At 43.7% G+C, this 20,386-nt stretch overlaps 1 protein-coding gene across 1 annotated transcript; it reads right to left on the reverse strand.

The window, feature by feature from the left end:
* Positions 1-17,044: 17,044 nt before the first annotated feature.
* Positions 17,045-17,728, reverse strand: LOC123409670 (pathogenesis-related protein 1A/1B). Its single transcript, XM_045102540.1, has one exon. It carries the CDS (start codon positions 17,665-17,667, stop codon positions 17,146-17,148), a length of 522 nt encoding a protein of 173 aa, XP_044958475.1. The 5' UTR covers positions 17,668-17,728; the 3' UTR covers positions 17,045-17,145.
* Positions 17,729-20,386: the final 2,658 nt, after the last annotated feature.

The raw sequence follows: 20,386 nt of genomic DNA on the forward strand, positions 1-20,386 counted from the left end.
TTGTATGCTATTAGTCACTCATTTTGGGTCCTCCTGTGATCCGAATGTTTCGGGAACCCCGGGGTCCGGTTACACACAACTCGTCACAACTCGGTGTTTTGGCCTATTACGACCAGTTTTCTACGCTATTAGTCACTGATTTGGGTCCCGTTGTGATCCGAATGTTTCGGGAACCCCGGGGTACGGTTACAAAGAACTCATCAAAACTCGCAGTTTTGGCCTATTACGACTGGTTTTCTACGCTATTACTCACTGGTTTTGCTTCCCGCTGCGATCCGAACGTTTCAAGAACCCCGGGGTCCGGTTACAAAGAACTCGTCAAAACTCGCTATTCCGGCCAGTTTGTATATGCTATTAGTCACTGATTTTGGGTCCTGCTGCCATCCGAACGTTTCGGGAACCCCGCGGTCCGGTTAAAGGAAATCATGAAAACTCGCAGTTTTGGCTTATTCCGACCAGTTTTGTATGCTATGACTCACTACTTTTGGTTCCCGCTGCGATCTGAACGTTTCAGGAACCCTGGGGTTTGGTTACGGGGAACTCGTGAAAAATCGCAGTTTTGGCCTATTGTGGCCAGTTTTGTATGCTATTACTCACTGATTTTGGGTCTCGCTGTGATCCTAATGTTTCAGGAATCCCGGGGTCCGGTTACGTGGAACTCGTCAAAACTCGCAGTTTTGGGCTATTCTGGCCAGTCTTGTATGCTATTAGTCACTGATTTTGGGTCCCGCTATGATCCGAACGTATCAGAAACTCCGTGGTCCGGTTACAAAGAACTCGTCAAAACTTGTAGTTTTCGGCTATTCCGGCCAGTTTTGTATGCTATTAGTCACTGATTTTGGGTCCCGCTGATATCCGAACGTTTCGGAAACCCCGTGGTCCGGTTACGGGGAACTCGTAAAAAATCACAGTTTAGGTCTATTCTGGCCAGTTTTGGATGCTATTACTCACTGATTTTGGGTCTCGCTGCGATCCAAACGTTTCGGGAACCCCAGGGGTCCGGTTACGTGAAACTCGTGAAAACTCGCAGTTTTCGCTTATTTTTGCACGATTGTATGCTATTAGTCACTCATTTTGGGTCCTCCTGTGATCCGAATGTTTCGGGAACCCCGGGGTCCGGTTACACACAACTCGTCACAACTCGGTGTTTTGACCTATTATGACCAGTTTTCTACGCTATTAGTCACTGATTTGGGTCCCGTTGTGATCCGAATGTTTCGGGAACCCCGGGGTACGGTTACAAAGAACTCATCAAAACTCGCAGTTTTGGCCTATTACGACTGGTTTTCTACGCTATTACTCACTGGTTTTGCTTCCCGCTGCGATCCGAACGTTTCAAGAACCCCGGGGTCCTGTTACAAAGAACTCATCAAAACTCGCTATTCCGGCCAGTTTGTATATGCTATTAGTCACTGATTTTGGGTCCTGCTGCCGTACGAACGTTTCGGGAACCCCGCGGTCCGGTTAAAGGAAATCATGAAAACTCGCAGTTTTGGCTTATTCCGACCAGTTTTGTATGCTATGACTCACTACTTTTGGTTCCCGCTGCGATCTGAACGTTTCAGGAACCCTGGGGTTTGGTTACGGGGAACTCGTGAAAAATCGCAGTTTTGGCCTATTGTGGCCAGTTTTGTATGCTATTACTCACTGATTTTGGGTCTCGCTGTGATCCTAATGTTTCAGGAATCCCGGGGTCCGGTTACGTGGATCTCGTCAAAACTCGCAGTTTTGGGCTATTCTGGCCAGTCTTGTATGCTATTAGTCACTGCTTTTGGGTCCCGCTATGATCCGAACGTATCAGAAACTCCGTGGTCCGGTTACAAAGAACTCGTCAAAACTTGTAGTTTTCGGCTATTCCGGCCAGTTTTGTATGCTATTAGTCACTGATTTTGGGTCCCGCTGATATCCGAACGTTTCGGAAACCCCGTGGTCCGGTTACGGGGAACTCATAAAAAATCACAGTTTAGGTCTATTCTGGCCAGTTTTGGATGCTATTACTCACTGATTTTGGGTCTCGCTGCGATCCAAACGTTTCGGGAACCCCAGGGGTCTGGTTATGTGGAACTCGTGAAAACTCGCAGTTTTCGCTTATTTTTGCACGATTGTATGCTATTAGTCACTCATTTTGGGTCCTCCTGTGATCCGAATGTTTCGGGAACCCCGGGGTCCGGTTACACACAACTCGTCACAACTCGGTGTTTTGGCCTATTACGACCAGTTTTCTACGCTATTAGTCACTGATTTGGGTCCCGTTGTGATCCGAATGTTTCGGGAACCCCGGGGTACGGTTACAAAGAACTCACCAAAACTCGCAGTTTTGGCCTATTACGACTGGTTTTCTACGCTATTACTCACTGGTTTTGCTTCCCGCTGCGATCCGAACGTTTCAAGAACCCCGGGGTCCTGTTACAAAGAACTCATCAAAACTCGCTATTCCGGCCAATTTGTATATGCTATTAGTCACTGATTTTGGGTCCTGCTGCCATACGAACGTTTCGGGAACCCCGCGGTCCGGTTAAAGGAAATCATGAAAACTCGCAGTTTTGGCTTATTCCGACCAGTTTTGTATGCTATGACTCACTACTTTTGGTTCCCGCTGCGATCTGAACGTTTCAGGAACCCTGGGGTTTGGTTACGGGGAACTCGTGAAAAATCGCAGTTTTGGCCTATTGTGGCCAGTTTTGTATGCTATTACTCACTGATTTTGGGTCTCGCTGTGATCCTAATGTTTCAGGAATCCCGGGGTCCGGTTACGTGGAACTCGTCAAAACTCGCAGTTTTGGGCTATTCTGGCCAGTCTTGTATGCTATTAGTCACTGATTTTGGGTCCCGCTATGATCCGAACGTATCAGAAACTCCGTGGTCCGGTTACAAAGAACTCGTCAAAACTTGTAGTTTTCGGCTATTCCGGCCAGTTTTGTATGCTATTAGTCACTGATTTTGGGTCCCGCTGATATCCGAACGTTTCGGAAACCCCGTGGTCCGGTTACGGGGAACTCGTAAAAAATCACAGTTTAGGTCTATTCTGGCCAGTTTTGGATGCTATTACTCACTTATTTTAGGTCTCGCTGCGAAACAAACGTTTCGGGAACCCGGGGTCCGGTTACGTGGAACTCGTCAAAACTCGCAGTTTTGGGCTATTCTTGCACGATTGTACGCTATTAGTCATTTTGGGTCCTCCTGTGATCCGAACGTTACGGTAACCCCGGGGTCCGGTTACAGACAACTCGTCAAAACTCGCTGTTTTGGCCTATTACGACCAGTTTTCTACGCTATTAGTCACTGATTTTGTGTCCCGTTGTGATCCGAATGTTTCGGGAACCCCGGGGTCCAGTTACAAAGAACTCGTCAAAACTCACAGTTTTGGGCTATTTCGCCACTTGTGTATGCTATTACTAACTGATTTTGGGTCCTGCTGTGATCTGAATGTTTCAGGAACCCCGGGGGCCGGTTACGTGGAACTCGCCAAAACTCGCAATTTTGGCCTATTCCGGCCAATTTTGTATGGTATTAGTTACTAATTTTGAGTCCCGCTGCAATCCGAACGTTACGGGAACCCCGTGGTCCGGTTACGGGGAACTCATCAAAGACCGCAGTTTTGGCCTATTCTGGCCATGATTGTATGCTATTAGTCACTCATTTTGGGTCCTCCTCCGATCCGAATGTTTCGGAAACCCCGGGGTCCGGTTACAGACAACTCGTTAAAACTTGCAGTTTTGGCCTATTACGACCAATTTTCTACGCCATTACTCACGGGTCTTTTTATTGAAGGAAAACGGAAGTTCAGTGATTATTTGGTGAACCTGCAGTCCAAAGTATCGAGACACATCTTCCACTATGCTGCCGCTGATCTCGCTCCTCGGAATCTCCAAAGTATAGAGAGATTGCGCACTTGGAAAAGCAAACATTGTAGCTTGGGCGAGGTTTAACTAAATAATGTGGATAGGGTCATCGGTAAACAAAGTATTATATATATGATGCATAACCTTTGTTCTAGTAGCCTCCATAATTGGGACGTAAAAATATATTTCCAAATGGACACATTGTGCTTAAATTTATACTATTAACCATAGCTATGAAGCGAGTTTCTAACATCATGGCAATCTGAAAGTAGATTAGAGCCGGGAAACACTGGAACATTGTAGAGCACTGGAGCGTTGTAGAGTTCGAAAGCGGTGGCAGGATGCGGACGCGATGCTCAACAGTGTTTGCTGCATTGGTGATGTGTTGGAAATATGCCCTAGAGGCAATAATAATAATTATTATTATATTTCTTTGTTCATGATAATCGTTTATTATCCATGCTATAATTGTATTGATTGGAAACACAATACTTGTATGGATACATAAACAAAACACTGTCCCTAGTAAGCCTCTAGTTGACTAGCTCGTTGATCAAAGATGGTCAAGGTTTCCTGGCCATAGGCAAGTGTTGTTACTTTATAACGCGATCACATCATTAGGAGAATCATGTGATGGACTAGACCCAAACTAATAGATGTAGCATGTTGATCGTGTCATTTTGTTGCTACTGTTTTCTGCGTGTCAAGTATTTGTTCCTATGACCATGAGATCATATAACTCACTGACATCGGAGGAATGCTTTGTGTGTATCAAACGTCGCAAGGTAACTGGGTGACTATAAAGATGCTCTACAGGTATCTCTGAAGGTGTTCGTTGAGTTAGTATGGATCAAGACTGAGATTTGTCACTCCGTATGACGGAGAGGTATCTCGGGCCCACTCAGTAATACAACATCACACACAAGCCTTGCAAGCAATGTGACTTAGTGTAAGTTGCGGGATCTTGTATTACTTAACGAGTAAAGAGACTTGCCGGTAAACGAGATTGAAATAGGTATGCGGATACTAACAATCGTATCTCGGGCAAGTAACATACCGAAGGACAAAGGGAATGACATACGGGATTATATGAATCCTTGGCACTGAGGTTCAAACGATAAGATCTTCGTAGAATATGTAGGATCCAATATGGGCATCCAGGTCCCGCTATTGGATATTGACCGAGGAGTCTCTCGGGTCATGTCTACATAGTTCTCGAACCCGCAGGGTCTGCACACTTAAGGTTCGACGTTGTTTTATGCGTATTTGAGTTATATGGTTGGTTACCGAATGTTGTTCGGAGTCCCGGATGAGATCACGGACGTCACGAGGGTTTCCGGAATGGTCCGGAAACGAAGATTGATAAATAGGATGACCTCATTTGGTTACCGGAAGGTTTTCGTGCATTACCGGAAAAGTTTCGGGCTCTCGATAGTGTACTGGGAGTGTCGGGAGGGGTGCCGGGGACCATCAGGAGGGGTATCACGCCCCAAGGGGTCTCATGGGCTATGGGAAGAGATAAACCAGCCCCTAGTGGGCTGGAATAAGTTCCCACTAAGGCCCATAAGGTTTGAGAAGGAAAAAACACAAGGTGGAAAGAGTTTCCAAGTGGGAAGGTGGAATCCTACTCCAAGTAGGATTGGAGTAGGACTCCTCCACCTCCAATTTCGGACAAACCTTTAGGTTTTGAGGCTGCCTCCTCCCCTCCCTCCCTCCTATATATAGTGGGGCTTTAGGGCTGATTTGAGACAACTTTTTCAAGGCAGCCCGACCACATACCTCCACGGTTTTACCTCTAGATCGCGTTTCTACGGAGCTCGGGCGGATCCCTGCTGAGATTAGATCACCACCAACCTCCGGAGCGCCGTCACGCTGCCGGAGAACTCATCTACCTCTCCGTCTCTCTTGCTGGATCAAGAAGGCCGAGATCATCGTCGAGCTATACGTGTGCTGAACGCGGAGGTGTCGTCCGTTCGGCACTAGATCGTGGGACGGATCGCGGGACGGTTCGCGGGGCGGATCGAGGGACGTGAGGACGTTCCACTACATCAACCGCGTTCACTAATGCTTCTGCTGTGCGATCTACAAGGGTACGTAGATCGGAAATCCCCTCTCATAGATGGACATCACCATGATAGGTCTTCGTGCGCGTAGGAAATTTTTTGTTTCCCATGCGACATTCCCCAACAGTGGCATCATGAGCTAGGTTCATGTGTAGATGTAATCTCGAGTAGAACACAAAAGTTTTTGTGGGCGGTGATGTGCGTTTTGCTGTCCTCCTTAGTCTTTTCTTGATTCCGCGGTATTGTTGGATCGAAGCGGCTCGGACCGACATTACTAGTACGCTTATGAGAGACTGGTTTCATCGCTACGAGTAACTCCGTTGCTCAAAGATGACCGGCGAGTGTCGGTTTCTCCAACTTTAGTTGAATCGGATTTGACCGAGGAGGTCCTTGGATGAGGTTAAATAGCAATTCATATATCTCCGTTGTGGTGTTTGCGTAAGTAAGATGCGATCCTACTAGATACCCATGGTCACTATGTAAAACATGCAACAACAATTCGAGGACGTCTAACTTGTTTTTGCAGGGTATGTTTGTGATGTGATATGGCCAACGACGTGATGTGATATATTGGATGTATGAGATGATCATGTTGTAATAGTTAACATCGACTTGCACGTCGATGGTACGGCAACCGGCAGGAGCCATAGGGTTATCTTTAAACTAACGTTTGTGCTTGCAGATGTGTTTACTATATTGCTAGGACGTAGCTTTAGTAGTAATAGCATGAGTAGCACGACAACCCCGATGGCGACACGTTGATGGAGATCATGGTGTGACGCCGGTGACAGGAAGATCGTGTCGGTGCTTTGATGATGGAGATCAAGAAGCACATGATGATGGCCATATCATGTCACTTATGAATTGCATGTGATGTTAATCCTTTATGCACCTTATCTTGCTTAGAACGACGGTAGCATTATGAGGTAATCTCTCACTAAAATTTCAAGACGAAGTTGTGTTCTCCCCGACTGTGCACCATTGCAACAGTTCTTCGTTTCGAGACACCACGTGATGATCGGGTGTGATAGACTCAACGTTCACATACAACGGGTGCAAAACAGTTGCACACGCGGAACACTCGGGTTAAGCTTGACGAGCCTAGCATGTGCAGACATGGCCTCGGAACACATGAGACCGAAAGGTTGAGCATGAATCGTATAGTTGATATGATTCGCATAGAGATGCTTACCACTGAAACTATTCTCGACTCACGTGATGATCGGACTTGAGATAGTCGATTTGGATCATGTACCACTCAAATGACTAGAGAGATGTACTTTTTGAGTGGGAGTTCTTAAGTAATATGATTAATTGAACTAATTGTCATGAACATAGTCTAATGGTCTTTGCGAATTACGATATAGCTTGCGCTATAGCTCTACTGTTTTTATATGTTCCTAGAGAAAATTTAGTTGAAAGTTGATAGTTGCAAACTTTGCAGATTGAGTCTATAAAACCGAGGATTGTCCTCGTTGCTGCGCAGAAGGCTTATGTCCTTAATGCACCACTCGGTGTGCTGCACCTCGAGCGTCGTCTGTAGGTGTTGTGAACATCCGACATACACGTTTCTGATGACTACACGATAGTTCAGTACAAAATACTTAATGGATTAGAAGCAAGGCGCCGAAGACGTTTTGAAACGTCACGGAACATAAGAGATGTTCTAAAGAGATGAAATTGTGATTTCATGCTTGTGCCCTTGTTAAGAGGTACGAGACCTCCGACAAAATTCTTTGCCCACGAAGTAAAGGAGAAAATCTCAATCGTTGAGCATGTGCTCAGATTATCTGAGTACGACAATCGCTTGAATCAAGTGGGAGTTGATCTTCCAGATAAGATAGTGATGGTTCTCCAAAGTCACTGTCACCAAGCTGTGAGAGCTTCGTGATGAACTATAACATATCAAGGATAGATACAATGATCCTTGAGCGATTCGCGATGTTTGACACTGCGAGAGTAGAAATCAAGAAGGAGCATCAATAGTTGATGGTTAGTAAAACCACTAAGTTTCGAGAAAGACAAGGGCTAGAAGGGATACTTCGTGAAACGACAAAGCAGTTGCTGAACTAATGAAGAGACCCCAAATTAAACCCAAGCCCGGGACTAGGTCCTTCTGTTATGAGGGGAACAGTCACTGAGGCGGAGCAACTCTAGATACTTGGTAGATAAGAAGGCTGGCAAAAGTCGAAAGAAGTATATTTGATATACATGATGTTGATGTGTACTTTACTAGTACTCCTAGTAGCACGAGGGTATTGGATACCAGTTTGGTTGCTAAGTGATTAGTAACACGAAATGAAAGCTACGGCATAACAGGAGACTAGCTAAAGGCGAGGTGACGATACGTGTTGGAAGTGTTTCCAAGGTTGATATGATCAAACGTCGCACGCTCCCTCTATCATCGGGATTGGTGTTAAACCTAAATAATTGTTATTTGGTGCTTGCGTTAAGCATGAACATGATTGGATCGTGTTTATTGCAATGCGATTATTCATTTAAAGAGAATAATGGTTACTCTATTTGCTTGAATAATCACCTTCAATGGTTTATTGAATCTCGATCGTAGTGTTACACATGTTCATGATATTGGTGCCAAAAGATACGAGGTAATGATGATAGTACCACTTACTTGTGGCACTGCCGCTTGAGTCATGTTGGTATAAATTGCATCAAGAGGCTCCATGCTGATGGATCTATATACTCACTTGATTTTGAATCACTAGTGACATGCAAATCATACCACATGAGCAAGGCCTTGTTTTCATTGAGATGAAACAAGATAGTAACTTGTTGGAAGTGATACATTTTGATGTATGCAGTCCAATAGGTGCTGAGGCACGCAGTGGATATCATTATGTTCTTACTTCAATGACGATTTGAGTAGATAAAAGAGTATTTACTTAATGAATCACAAGTCTGAAATATTGAAAAGTTCAATTCTGTTTCAGGAGTGAAGTTCATTGTAACAAGAGGATAAACTGTCTACGATATGATCATAGAAATGAATATCTGAGTTACGAGTTTTGGTACGCAGTTAAGACAATGTGGAAATTGTTTCGCAGTTCATGCCACCTGGAACATCATAGTGTGATGATGTGTCTGAACGTCATAGCCACGCAGTATTTGGTATGGTGCATGCTATGATGTCTCTTATCGAATTACCACTATCGTTTATGGGTTATGCATTAGAGACAACCGCATTCACTTTAAATAGGGCACCACGTATTTCTGTTGAGATGACACAGTATAGACTGAGGTTTAGAGAAATCTAAACTGACGTTTCTTGAAAGTTTGGGGCTTCGACACTTATATGAAAAAGTTTCAGTGTGATAAGCTCGAACCCAAAGAGGATAAATGCATCTTCATAGGATATCCAAAACAGTTGGGTACATCTCCTATCTCAGATCCGAAAGCAAAGTGTTTGTTTGTAGAAACGGATCCTTTCTCGAGGAAAGGTTTCTCTCGAAAGAATTGAGTGGGAGGGTGGTAGAACTTGATGAGGTTATTGAACCATCACTTCAACCAGTGTGTAGCAGGGCGCAGGAAGTTGTTCCTATGGCGCCTACACCAATTGAAGTGAAAGTTGATGATGGTGATCATCGAGCATCGGATCAAGTTACTACAAGCCTCGTAGGTTGACAAGGTCGCGTACTACTGCAGAGTGGTACGGTAACCCTGTCTTGGAGGTCATATTGTTGAGCAACAGTGAACCTACGAGTTATGGAGAAAGCAATGGTGGGCCCGGATTCCGACAAATGGCTGGAAGCCATGAAATCCGAGAGAGGATCCATGTCTGAAAACAAAATGTAGACTTTGGAAGAAGTACTTGATGTTCATAAGACTATTGAGTAAAGATGGATCTTTAAAAGGAAGACAGACGATGATGGTGATAAGTCACTATTAAGAAAAGCTCGACTTGTCGCAAAGATGTTTCCGACAAGATCAAACAGTTGACTATGATGAGACTTTCTCACTCGTAGCGATGCTAAAAGTCTGTCAGAATTATGTTAGTTGTTCTGCATTATTTATGAAATATTGCACATAGGATGTCAAAACATTATTTCCTCGACGGTTTCCTTGAGCAAACATTGTATGTGATACAACCAGGAGGTTTTGTCGATCCTAAGGATACTAGCAAGTATGCAAGCTCCAGCGATCCTTCAATGGACTGGTGCAAGCATCTCGGAGTTGGAATATACACTTTGATGAGATGATCAAAGATTTTGGGTTTGTACAAGGTTTATGAGAAACTTGTATTTCCAAAGAAGTGAGTGGGAGCACTATAGAATTTCTGATAAGTATATGTGGTTGACATATTGTGGATCAGAAGTAATGTAGAATTTCTGTGAAGCACAAAAGGTTGTTTGAAAGGAGTTTTTCAAAGGAATACCTAGATTGAGCTACTTGAACGTTGAGCATCAAGATCTATGGAGATAGATCAAAACGCTTAATAGAAGTTTCAACAAGATGCATGCCTTGACAAGTTTTTGAAGGAGTTCAAAATATATCAGCAAAGAAGGAGTTCTTGGTTGAGTTGTAAGGTGTGAATTTGAGTAAGACTCAAAACCCGACCACGGCAGAATAAAGAGAACAGACGAAGGTCGTCTTCTATGCCTTAGCCATAGACTCTAAAGTATGCCATGCTGAGTACCGCACCTGATGTGTGCCTTGCAGCAAGTCTGTTAAGAGGTAGAAAGAGTGATCCAGGATTGAATCACTGATCAGCGGTCAAAGTTATCCTTAGTAACTAAATAGACTAAGGAATTTTTCTCGATTATGGAGGTGGTTAAAGAGTTCGTCGTAAAGGGTTACGTCGATGCAAGCTTTGACACTAATCCGAATAACTATGAGTAGTGAGACGGATTCGTATAGTAGAGTAGATATTTGGAGCATTTCCGAATAGCACGTAGTAGCAGCATCTATAAGATGACATAAAGATTTGTAAAGAACGCACGGATCTGAAAGTTTCAGAACCGTTGACTAAAACCTCTCTCACGAGCAAGATGTGACCAGACCCGACAACTATATGGGTGTTGGATTCGTTGAAATCACATGGTGATGTGAACTAAATTATTGACTCTAGTGCAAGTGGGAGACTGTTGGAAATATGCCCTAGAGGCAATAATAATTAGTTAATATTATATTTCTTTGTTCATGATAATCGTTTATTATCCATGCTATAATTGTATTGATTGGAAACACAATACTTGTGTGGATACATAAACAAAACACTGTCCCTAGTAAGCCTCTAGTTGACTAGCTCGTTGATCAAAGATGGTCAAGGTTTCCTGGCCATAGGCAAGAGTTGTTACTTCATAACGGGATCACATCATTAGGAGAATCATGTGATGGACTAGACCCAAACTAATAGACGTAGCATGTTGATCGTGTCATTTTGTTGCTACTGTTTTCTGCGTGTCAAGTATTTGTTCCTATGACCATGAGATCATATAACTCACTGACACCGGAGGAATGCTTTGTGTGTATCAAACGTCGCAACGTAACTGGGTGACTATAAAGATGCTCTACAGGTATCTCCAAAGGTGTTCGTGGAGTTAGTATGGATCAAGACTGAGATTTATCACTCCGTATGACGGAGAGGTATCTCGGGGCCCACTCAGTAATACAACATCACACACAAGCCTTGCAAGCAATGTGACTTAGTGTAAGTTGCGGGATCTTGTATTACGGAACGAGTAAAGAGACTTGCCGGTAAACGAGATTGAAATAGATATGCGGATACTGACGATCGAATCTCGGGCAAGTAACATACCGAACGACAAAGGGAATGACATACGGGATTATATGCATCCTTGGCACTGAGGTTCAAACGATAAGATCTTCGTAGAATATGTAGGATCCAATATGGGCATCCAGGTCCCGCTATTGGATATTGACTGAGCAGTCTCTCGGGTCATGTCTACATAGTTCTCGAACCCGCAGGGTCTGCACACTTAAGGTTCGACGTTGTTTTATGCGTATTTGAGTTATATGGTTGGTTACCGAATGTTGTTCGGAGTCCCGGATGAGATCACGGACATCATGAGGGTTTCCGAAATGGTCCGGAAACGAAGATTGATATATAGGATGACCTCATTTGGTTACCGGAAGGTTTTCGTGCATTATCGGAAAAGTTTCGGGCTCATCGATAGTGTAGTGGGAGTGCCGGGAGGGGTGCCGGGGACCATCAGGAGGGGTATAACGCCCCAAGGGGTCTCATGGGCTATGGGAAGAGATAATCCAGCCCCTAGTGGGCTGGAATAAGTTCCCACTAAGGCCCATAAGGTTTGAGAAGGAAAAAACACAAGGTGGAAAGAGTTTCCAAGTGGGAAGGTGGAATCCGACTCCAAGTAGGATTGGAGTAGGACTCCTCCACCTCCAATTTCAGCGAAACCTTTAGGTTTTGAGGCTGCCTCCTCCCCTCCCTCCCTCCTATATATAGTGGGGGCTTTAGAGCTGATTTGAGACAACTTTTTCAAGGCAGCCCGACCACATACCTCCACGGTTTTACCTCTAGATCGCGTTTCTACGGAGTTCGGGCGGAGCCCTGCTGAGATTAGATCACCACCAACCTCCGGAGCGCTGTCACGCTGCCGGAGAACTCATCTACCTCTCCGTCTCTCTTGCTGGATCAAGAAGGCCGAGATCATCGTCGAGTTGTACGTGTGCTGAACACGGAGGTGTCGTCCGTTCGGCACTAGATCGTGGTACGGATCGCGGGACAGTTCGCGGGGCGGATCGAGGGACGTGAGGACATTACACTACATCAACCGCGTTCACTAACGCTTCTGCTGTGCGATCTACAAGGGTACGTAGATCGGAAATCCCCTCTCATAGATGGACATCACCATGATAGGTCTTCGTGCGCGTAGGAAATTTTTTGTTTCCCATGCGACGTTCCCCAACATGATGGGGCAAGGTGAGGGTGTCGGGATTTTGTATGGTACTACTCACTGATTTTGGGTCCCGCTGCGATCCTAATGTTTCAGGAATCCCTGGGTCCGGTTACGTGGAACTCGTCAAAACTCGCATTTTTGGGCTATTCTGGCCAGTTTTGTATGATATTAGTCACTGATTTTGGGTCCCGCTATGATCCAAAACGTTTCGGGAACTCCGTGGCCCGGTTACAAAGAACTCGTCAAAACTTATAGTTTTCGGCTATTCCGGCCAGTTTTGTATGCTATTAGTCACTGATTTTGGGTCGCGCTAATATCCGAACATTCCGGAAACCCCGTGGTCCGGTTTTGGTCTATTCTGGGCAGTTTTGTATGCTATTACTCACTTATTTTGGGTCTCGCTGCGAAAGAAACGTTTCGGGAACCCGGGGTCCAGTTACGTGGAACTCATCAAAACTCGCAGTTTTGGGCTATTCTGGCCAATTTTGTATGCTATTATTCACTGATTTTGGGTCCGCTGCGGTCCGAACGTTTCGGGAACCACGAGGTCCGGTTATGTGGAACTCATCAAAACTCGCAGTTTTCGCCTATTCTTGCACGATTGTACGCTATTAGTCACTCATTTTGGGTCCTCCTGTGATCCGAACGTTACGGTAACCCCGGGGTCCGGTTACAGACAACTTGTCAAAACTCGCTGTTTTGGCCTATTACGACCAGTTTTCTACGCTATTAGTCACTGATTTTGGTCCCCTTGTGATCCGAATGTTTCGGGAACCCCGGGGTCCAGTTACAAAGAACTCGTCAAAACTCACAGTTTTGGGCTATTTCAGCCACTTTTGTATGCTATTAGTCACTGATTTTGGGTCCTGCTGTGATCCGAACGTTTCAGGAACCCCGGGGGCCGGTTACGTGGAACTCTTCAAAACTCGCAATTTTGGCCTATTCCGGCCAATTTTGTATGGTATTAGTCACTAATTTTGAGTCCCGCTGCGATTCGAACGTTGCGGGAACCCGTGGTCCGGTTACGGGGAACTCATCAAAAATCGCAGTTTTGGCCTATTCTGGCGATGATTGTATGCTATTAGTCAATCATTTTGGGTCCTCCTGCGATCCGAATGTTTCGGGAACCCCGGGGTCCGGTTACAGACAACTCGTTAAAACTTGCAGTTTTGGCCTATGACGACCAGTTTTCTACGCCATTACTCACTGGTCTTTTTATTCAAGGAAAAGGGAAGTTCAGTGATTATTCGGTGAACCTGCAGTCCAAAGTATCGAGACACATCTTCCACTATGCTGCCGCTAATCTCGCTCCTCGGAATTTCCAAAGTATCGAGAGATTGCGCACTTGCAAAAGCGAACATTGTAGCGTCGGCGAGGTTTAACAAAATAATGTGGATAGGGTCATCGGTAAATAAAGTATTATATATATGATGCATAACCTTTGTTCTAGTAGCCTCCATAATTGGGACGTAAAAATATATTTCCAAATGGACACATTATGCTTAAATTTATACTATTAACCATGGCTATGAAGCGAGTTTCTAACATCATGGCAATCTGAAAGTAGATTAGAGCCGGGAAACACTGGAGCATTGTAGAGCACTGGAGCGTTGTAGAGTTCGAAAGCGGTGGCGGGATGCGGACGCGATGCTCAACAGTGTTTGCTGCGTGGGTGATGGGGCAAGGTGAGGGTGTCGGGAGGCGAGGCTCACCATCGGGAATGAGTAATTCATTCGTAGGTTTGCTGGACACTGATGGGGTTGGATGAGATTTGCGATGTAATGAAGTCAATTTGTTGGAGCTTGATCCCTAGTATCTTTCATGTTCTTAGATTGATCTTGTATCAATTTGCTATGCTTAATGCTTGTCAACAGGGCTCGAGTGCCATGATTTTAGATCTGAACCTATTATGTCTCTATGAATATGAGAGTGCTTTGGACCCGATCTTGCCAGTTAGATGCACCTACCATGTGTTATGCTCCACATGCCCCAAGGTGACAAGATTTTGGATTCTTTCCAATGATGATCGTAGTATGAGGATTTCATGTATTCACTATGTGCTAATGCTTTGTTTTTGTTCTCTATTAAAAAGAAGCCTAAATATCACTTATATTTTCTCATGGACCCTGCTGCCACGGGAGGGTAGAACATTGATGTCATGCAAATCTTAATATAAACATGTATGACTATATACGAAATGCATACATTTAATTAACAAATTGGAGCTAGTTATGTGTCGCTCTAGGTTGTGAACGTTACATGATAATCTCATCCACACAATTATTGATTGAAAAGAATTGGAGCTAGCTAGATATTAAACTGTTAACAGAATATGGTGATTGAAAAATGTTCTCATGAATTGCCTTCCGCCTGACTCCCAAGAGTGCCCATAGCGTTACAACTAAGCGATCGAAGAGCTCCACCGTTAATATTTCATGCAATGAAAACAACCAATCCTTCGCGTTCTGCCATGTGTTGCACCAACTCTTCAAGTACCAGCACCCAGACACTCGCCACCATCGGGCATGCAATCAACACATGTTTCCCAGTGTCCACCAGCCCACATAACAGACAAGTGTCCTCCGTCGCCATGTGACGGTGCTTCAAGATTGAACCTGTCGGCATTGACTGCCGGGCTAGACGTCACACAAACATCTTGAGCTTGAAGGGTACCTCCATATGCCAGATCATAGACCACTTGCTGGTTCCATTGTGCTCATATGATGTTCCGTCCTCCTCATGCAACCAGGCCTCCGAGCTATGCTTCGTCCTAAGTATCATGCGATAAGCCAACCGCGTACCAAATTTTTCTCGAAACTCTACATGCCAAGCACAAAAATCTTCAACACGGCGTGTGCATAGCGGGATCCGGAGAATTGCCTTTGCGTCAATGTGAGTAAACACAATCAGGACCAAGTCCTCATTCCAGCTTGCGGGTGTAACATCTATGAGCTGCACCACTCTCTTTGGAGGATTTGGTACAAGAGCTGTGATAGGGCGCTTGAAGATGTCTCTTGGGATCCAATTGTGTTGCCATATATTCGTGGTTTCTGCATCACCAATTCTGCGTATAACACTTTGTGCCATGATGTCTCGCCCATCCAAATTTTCCTGCCATATATATCTGCGACGGGTGCGTGTCTCAGGTCAATACACGTGCGTGTCCGCATGTTTGCTAGCTGCATGTATGTGATTTGAACAAATGATCGGGATGAAAAAGCTCTACAAAGTAAATTCCTGAAACTTTGTTCTAATATGCAGGACTGCTCTTCGGAGCAGATGCCATTGACTTAGAAAAGTTCCGGATTAAAATATTATGTTAAGGAGGCGGCAATTGACTTGTTGGTCATTGCAAAGTTCAGGAGAATCTGAATTGATGTTCAGAAGTATGGAATCTGGTGTTCAAGCACATGTTCAGAATGTGAAATCTGAAACCTGAATCTGACGATCAAGCTAGCACTGATATATGCTAATTGAAATTCTATTAGTTTTAAAACGGATCATTGCTGCATCTGATAAACTGAATCTAACATTGTATATCTGAATCTAGTTTTAACATTGTTCGCGACTTAAATCTGAATGTGAAACTGAAACAAACCTAGTATTAATGTATGTTCAAGCTAGTTTTGCACATGGACACTGAAATAGTACTATATAGCTGGTTTGTGCAAACTAGGGTGCTCATCGGGCGTAAATCCATTTCTGAGCCCAAACTCGTCTGCACACCTGCTGTGTAATAAACTCAAAACAAATACTAAAACAATTCAAAATATTCTAAAAAAAATCGGTGATAGATAATTTGATGCGTGTAGTTTGCTGTAAATTGTGTACAGTTTGAACATCTGAGCTGCTCTAGCCAAAAAATACAAATTCGAGGTCTACAAAAAAACTTTAATGTGCATGCACCGTTTTGATCCGATTTGTCTTTTTTGCCGAGAGTTTCTCAGATGTTCAAATGATACAAAAATTGAAGCGGACTTCACGCATCAAATTATCTATCATCCAAAAACAATTTGGAATTTAAAGATTCTACTAGGAAACTACATACAGATGTTTATAGACATACTTTAGAGTATACATTCACTTATTTTGTTATGTACGTAGTCCACTAGTAAAATCTCTTAAAAGATTTATACTGTATTTAGGAACGGAGGGAGTATTAAGCAGTACGGCTCTTATTTATTTTTATATTTATATTTATATGACCACATATATATATATATATATATATATATATATATATATATATATATATATATATATATATATATATATATATATATATATATATATACACACACATACGCCTATTATTGGTTGGCGGTGCGACGTAAAGAGGCTTCATGGGCAGAAGGTGATCTGGTAGTTATTATTGCCACTGCAGGCGTGTGTGGCGACGTCGTTGGGGTGTTGGTAGGCTTGCGGCGGCGGGCAGCTGGGATCCCTACACTGGAGCGCGTCGCCGGTGCTGCACGAGAAGTCCATGGCAAGGTTGAAGCCGTCGATAACCGAGATGTCGTAGAAGTCCTGGGTGCTGCCGCCGCCGATGGTGAACTCGGCCAGCGTTGCTGGTGGCTGCCCAGAGAGAGAGCATGAGAGCTGGCCGCCGCAGTCGCCGGTCTGGCAGCTCCCGCTACCGCCATTGAACGAGCACCCGGTGCGTGCCCATATCCTTCCGGCTTGGGTGCCGGCGGGCACGTTGATGCTCGACGTCTGGCCTGAGCCCAGCTCGAAGCCCCCACCCACCGGGATGCCCGCCGGCCATATTGTGGAGCCGCAGTTGTTCTTGATGTTGAAGGTGGCCGCGCTGGCACCGGCGGCGAAAACAGCAAGGAGGAGGAAGAGCACCGCCGAGGTCGACATTGCTGCAAGCTCTAGTTAGCTTTAGTGTTGTTGCTCTGCTGTAGGAGGATGAGTGAATTTGTTTGGACAGAGGCATGCGTATTTATAGACACCTGATCACAAGAAAAGTATGGCCAATGAAGCCAAAGCTTGACAAATATTCCACAAGTTGCCAACATTGGCCCAGAAATTCTACATGAATCGACAAGCTAGCAGCAGCAGGTTGGACCAAAACAAGACTGGACCATTACTTATCGTGTGAAGCTACAACCACACAATACTTACTTATAGATAGCAGATGAGAAGAAAAGTATGGCCAATGATGCCAAAGCTTGAGAAATCATCTAGATGTTGCCAATATGTTTTGGCCCAGAAATTCTACATGAGTGGACAAACTAGCAGCAGGTTTGACCATTACTGAAAGTGAAACCGGAACCACACAATACGTTGCATTTCGTGCATCGAACATTATGCACGGGTTGTGTATTTGGATGCTTCTTGCCTTTGCCGTGTTCGACCGGTCCTTAGTGAGTACATCGAACATTATGTGCTGGAAATATGTACATCACATTTCACATAGACGCACACAACATATATTCAGACTTAAGTATGACTTCCTTAAAAGTAAAAAAAACCATGACAGAAATGAATGAAAAGGAATAAAAATAGTGAAAGCCTATAAAAAAAAGTAAAAAAGAAGAAGACCTATAAAAAAGTAAAAACCAAAGAAAATAAATAAACAAAGCCAGTCCCAATAACAGAAATTAAGGAACAGATAAAATTCACAGAAAAAGAAAGAACTAAAATCTATGAAACCAAGAAAGAAATGAAAAACAGTGAATAAAGTATAGAAAATAAGAAAAAGTGAAGAAAACCGTGACGAAACTCAAATATAAGAAAACTGAACCAAACAGAAGACACAACCATCGATCTGTAGCAAGCTAGCCAGGACAAGTAAATGGTTGATGTCATACCTGATGTCATGCATGATTTATTTTGTTTTCCGTTTTCCTCCTCATTTTTATTTTTGTTTTCTGTTTTTCCTCCACATTTTTTTGTTTGGTTTTCGTTTTTCAACCACATTTTTTTGTTTTTATTACTTTTGTTTATAATTAAAACTATTCTAAATATTAATGAAAATTTTAGTCTTGTATTTTAAAAATGATAAACATATATAGAAATAAATTTCTTGTCTATAAGAGAAAATAAATAACGTGAATGAAAAATTTATAATGGTAATCGTGTGTATCGAAAACGTTTGTCACAACCCAAAATGACATACATTTCGAAAACAATCTAAGTGACATTTAGAGAATGTGTCTACAAGGTAAACTTATGTTCATATAATTCAAATTACATTGGGTTTATTCAACGAAATGTACCTCATATTTATAAAAATATTAATAAGTTCCAACATTAGTTGTGTAAAATTTTAATATTTGCATAGTTACAAAAACAATTGACGTCCAAACAAATGTTTTGATCTGTATATAAAAACTATTAACATGTATTTCAATGCTGAAGCCGCCCTCATGGCGGCCTTGCCCCTGCCTGCGTTGGCGGAGCAGTTGCAAAGCGACCACTCCTAGCCGATCTTGACGAGCTCCTCATCAAGGCGGCGGCGGCGCTTAGCGGCGTCTCTACGATATTAACAGAGCGATCGAGCGCCCAAAACTCGCAGTTTCGGCCTATTCCGGTCAATTTTGTATGCTATTAGACACTTATTTGGGTCCCGCTGTGATCCGAACGTTTTGGGAACCCCGTGGTCCAGTTACGGGGAACTCGTCAAAAATCGCAGTTTTGGCCTATTGTGGCCAGTTTTATATGCTATTACTCACTGATTTTGGGTCCCGCTGCGATCCGAATGTTTCAGGAACCCCGGGGTCCGGTTACGTGGAACTCGTCAAAACTCGCAGTTTTGGGCTATTCTGGCCAGTTTTGTATGCTATTAGTCACTGATTTTTGGTCCCGCTGTGATCCGGACGTTTCTGGAACCCCATGGTCCCGTTACAATGAACTCCTCAAAGCTCGTAGTTTCCGGCTATTGCGACCAGTTTTGTATGCTATTAGTCACTGATTTTGGGTCCCGCTGTGATCCGAACGTTTCGGGAACCCCGTGTTCCGGTTACGGGGAACTCGTCAAAAATCGCAGTTTTGGTCTATTCTAGCCAGTTTTGTATGCTATTACTCACTTATTTTGGGTCTCGCTGCGATCCAAACGTTTCGGGAACCCGGGGTCCGGTTACGTGGAACTCGTCAATGTTGGAAATATGCCCTAGAGGCAATAATAAATTAGTTATTATTATATTTCTTAGTTCATGATAATCGTTTATTATCCATGCTATAATTGTATTGATTGGAAACACAATACTTGTGTGGATACATAGACAAAACACTGTCCCTAGTAAGCCTCTAGTTGACTAGCTCGTTGATCAAATATGGTCAAGGTTTCCTGGCCATAGGCAAGTGTTTTCACTTGATAACGGGATCACATCATTAGGAGAATCATGTTATGGACTAGACCCAAACTAATAAACGTAGCATGTTGATCGTGTCATTTTGTTGCTACTGTTTTCTGCGTGTCAAGTATTTATTCCTATGACCATGAGATCATATAACTCACTGACACCGGAGGAATGCTTTATGTGTATCAAACGTCGCAACGTAACTGGGTGACTATAAAGATGCTCTACAGGTATCTCCGAAGGTGTTAGTTGAGTTAGTATAGATCGAGACTGGG

The sequence above is a fragment of the Hordeum vulgare genome, chromosome 7H, assembly GCF_904849725.1.
Source record: "Hordeum vulgare subsp. vulgare chromosome 7H, MorexV3_pseudomolecules_assembly, whole genome shotgun sequence".
Taxonomy (NCBI): Eukaryota; Viridiplantae; Streptophyta; class Magnoliopsida; order Poales; family Poaceae; genus Hordeum; species Hordeum vulgare.

Excerpts from the sequence above, each read along its gene's own strand:
- LOC123409670 (XM_045102540.1), bottom strand. The coding sequence starts at position 17,667 with ATGTCGACCTCGGCGGTGCTCTTCCTCCTCCTTGCTGTTTTCGCCGCC.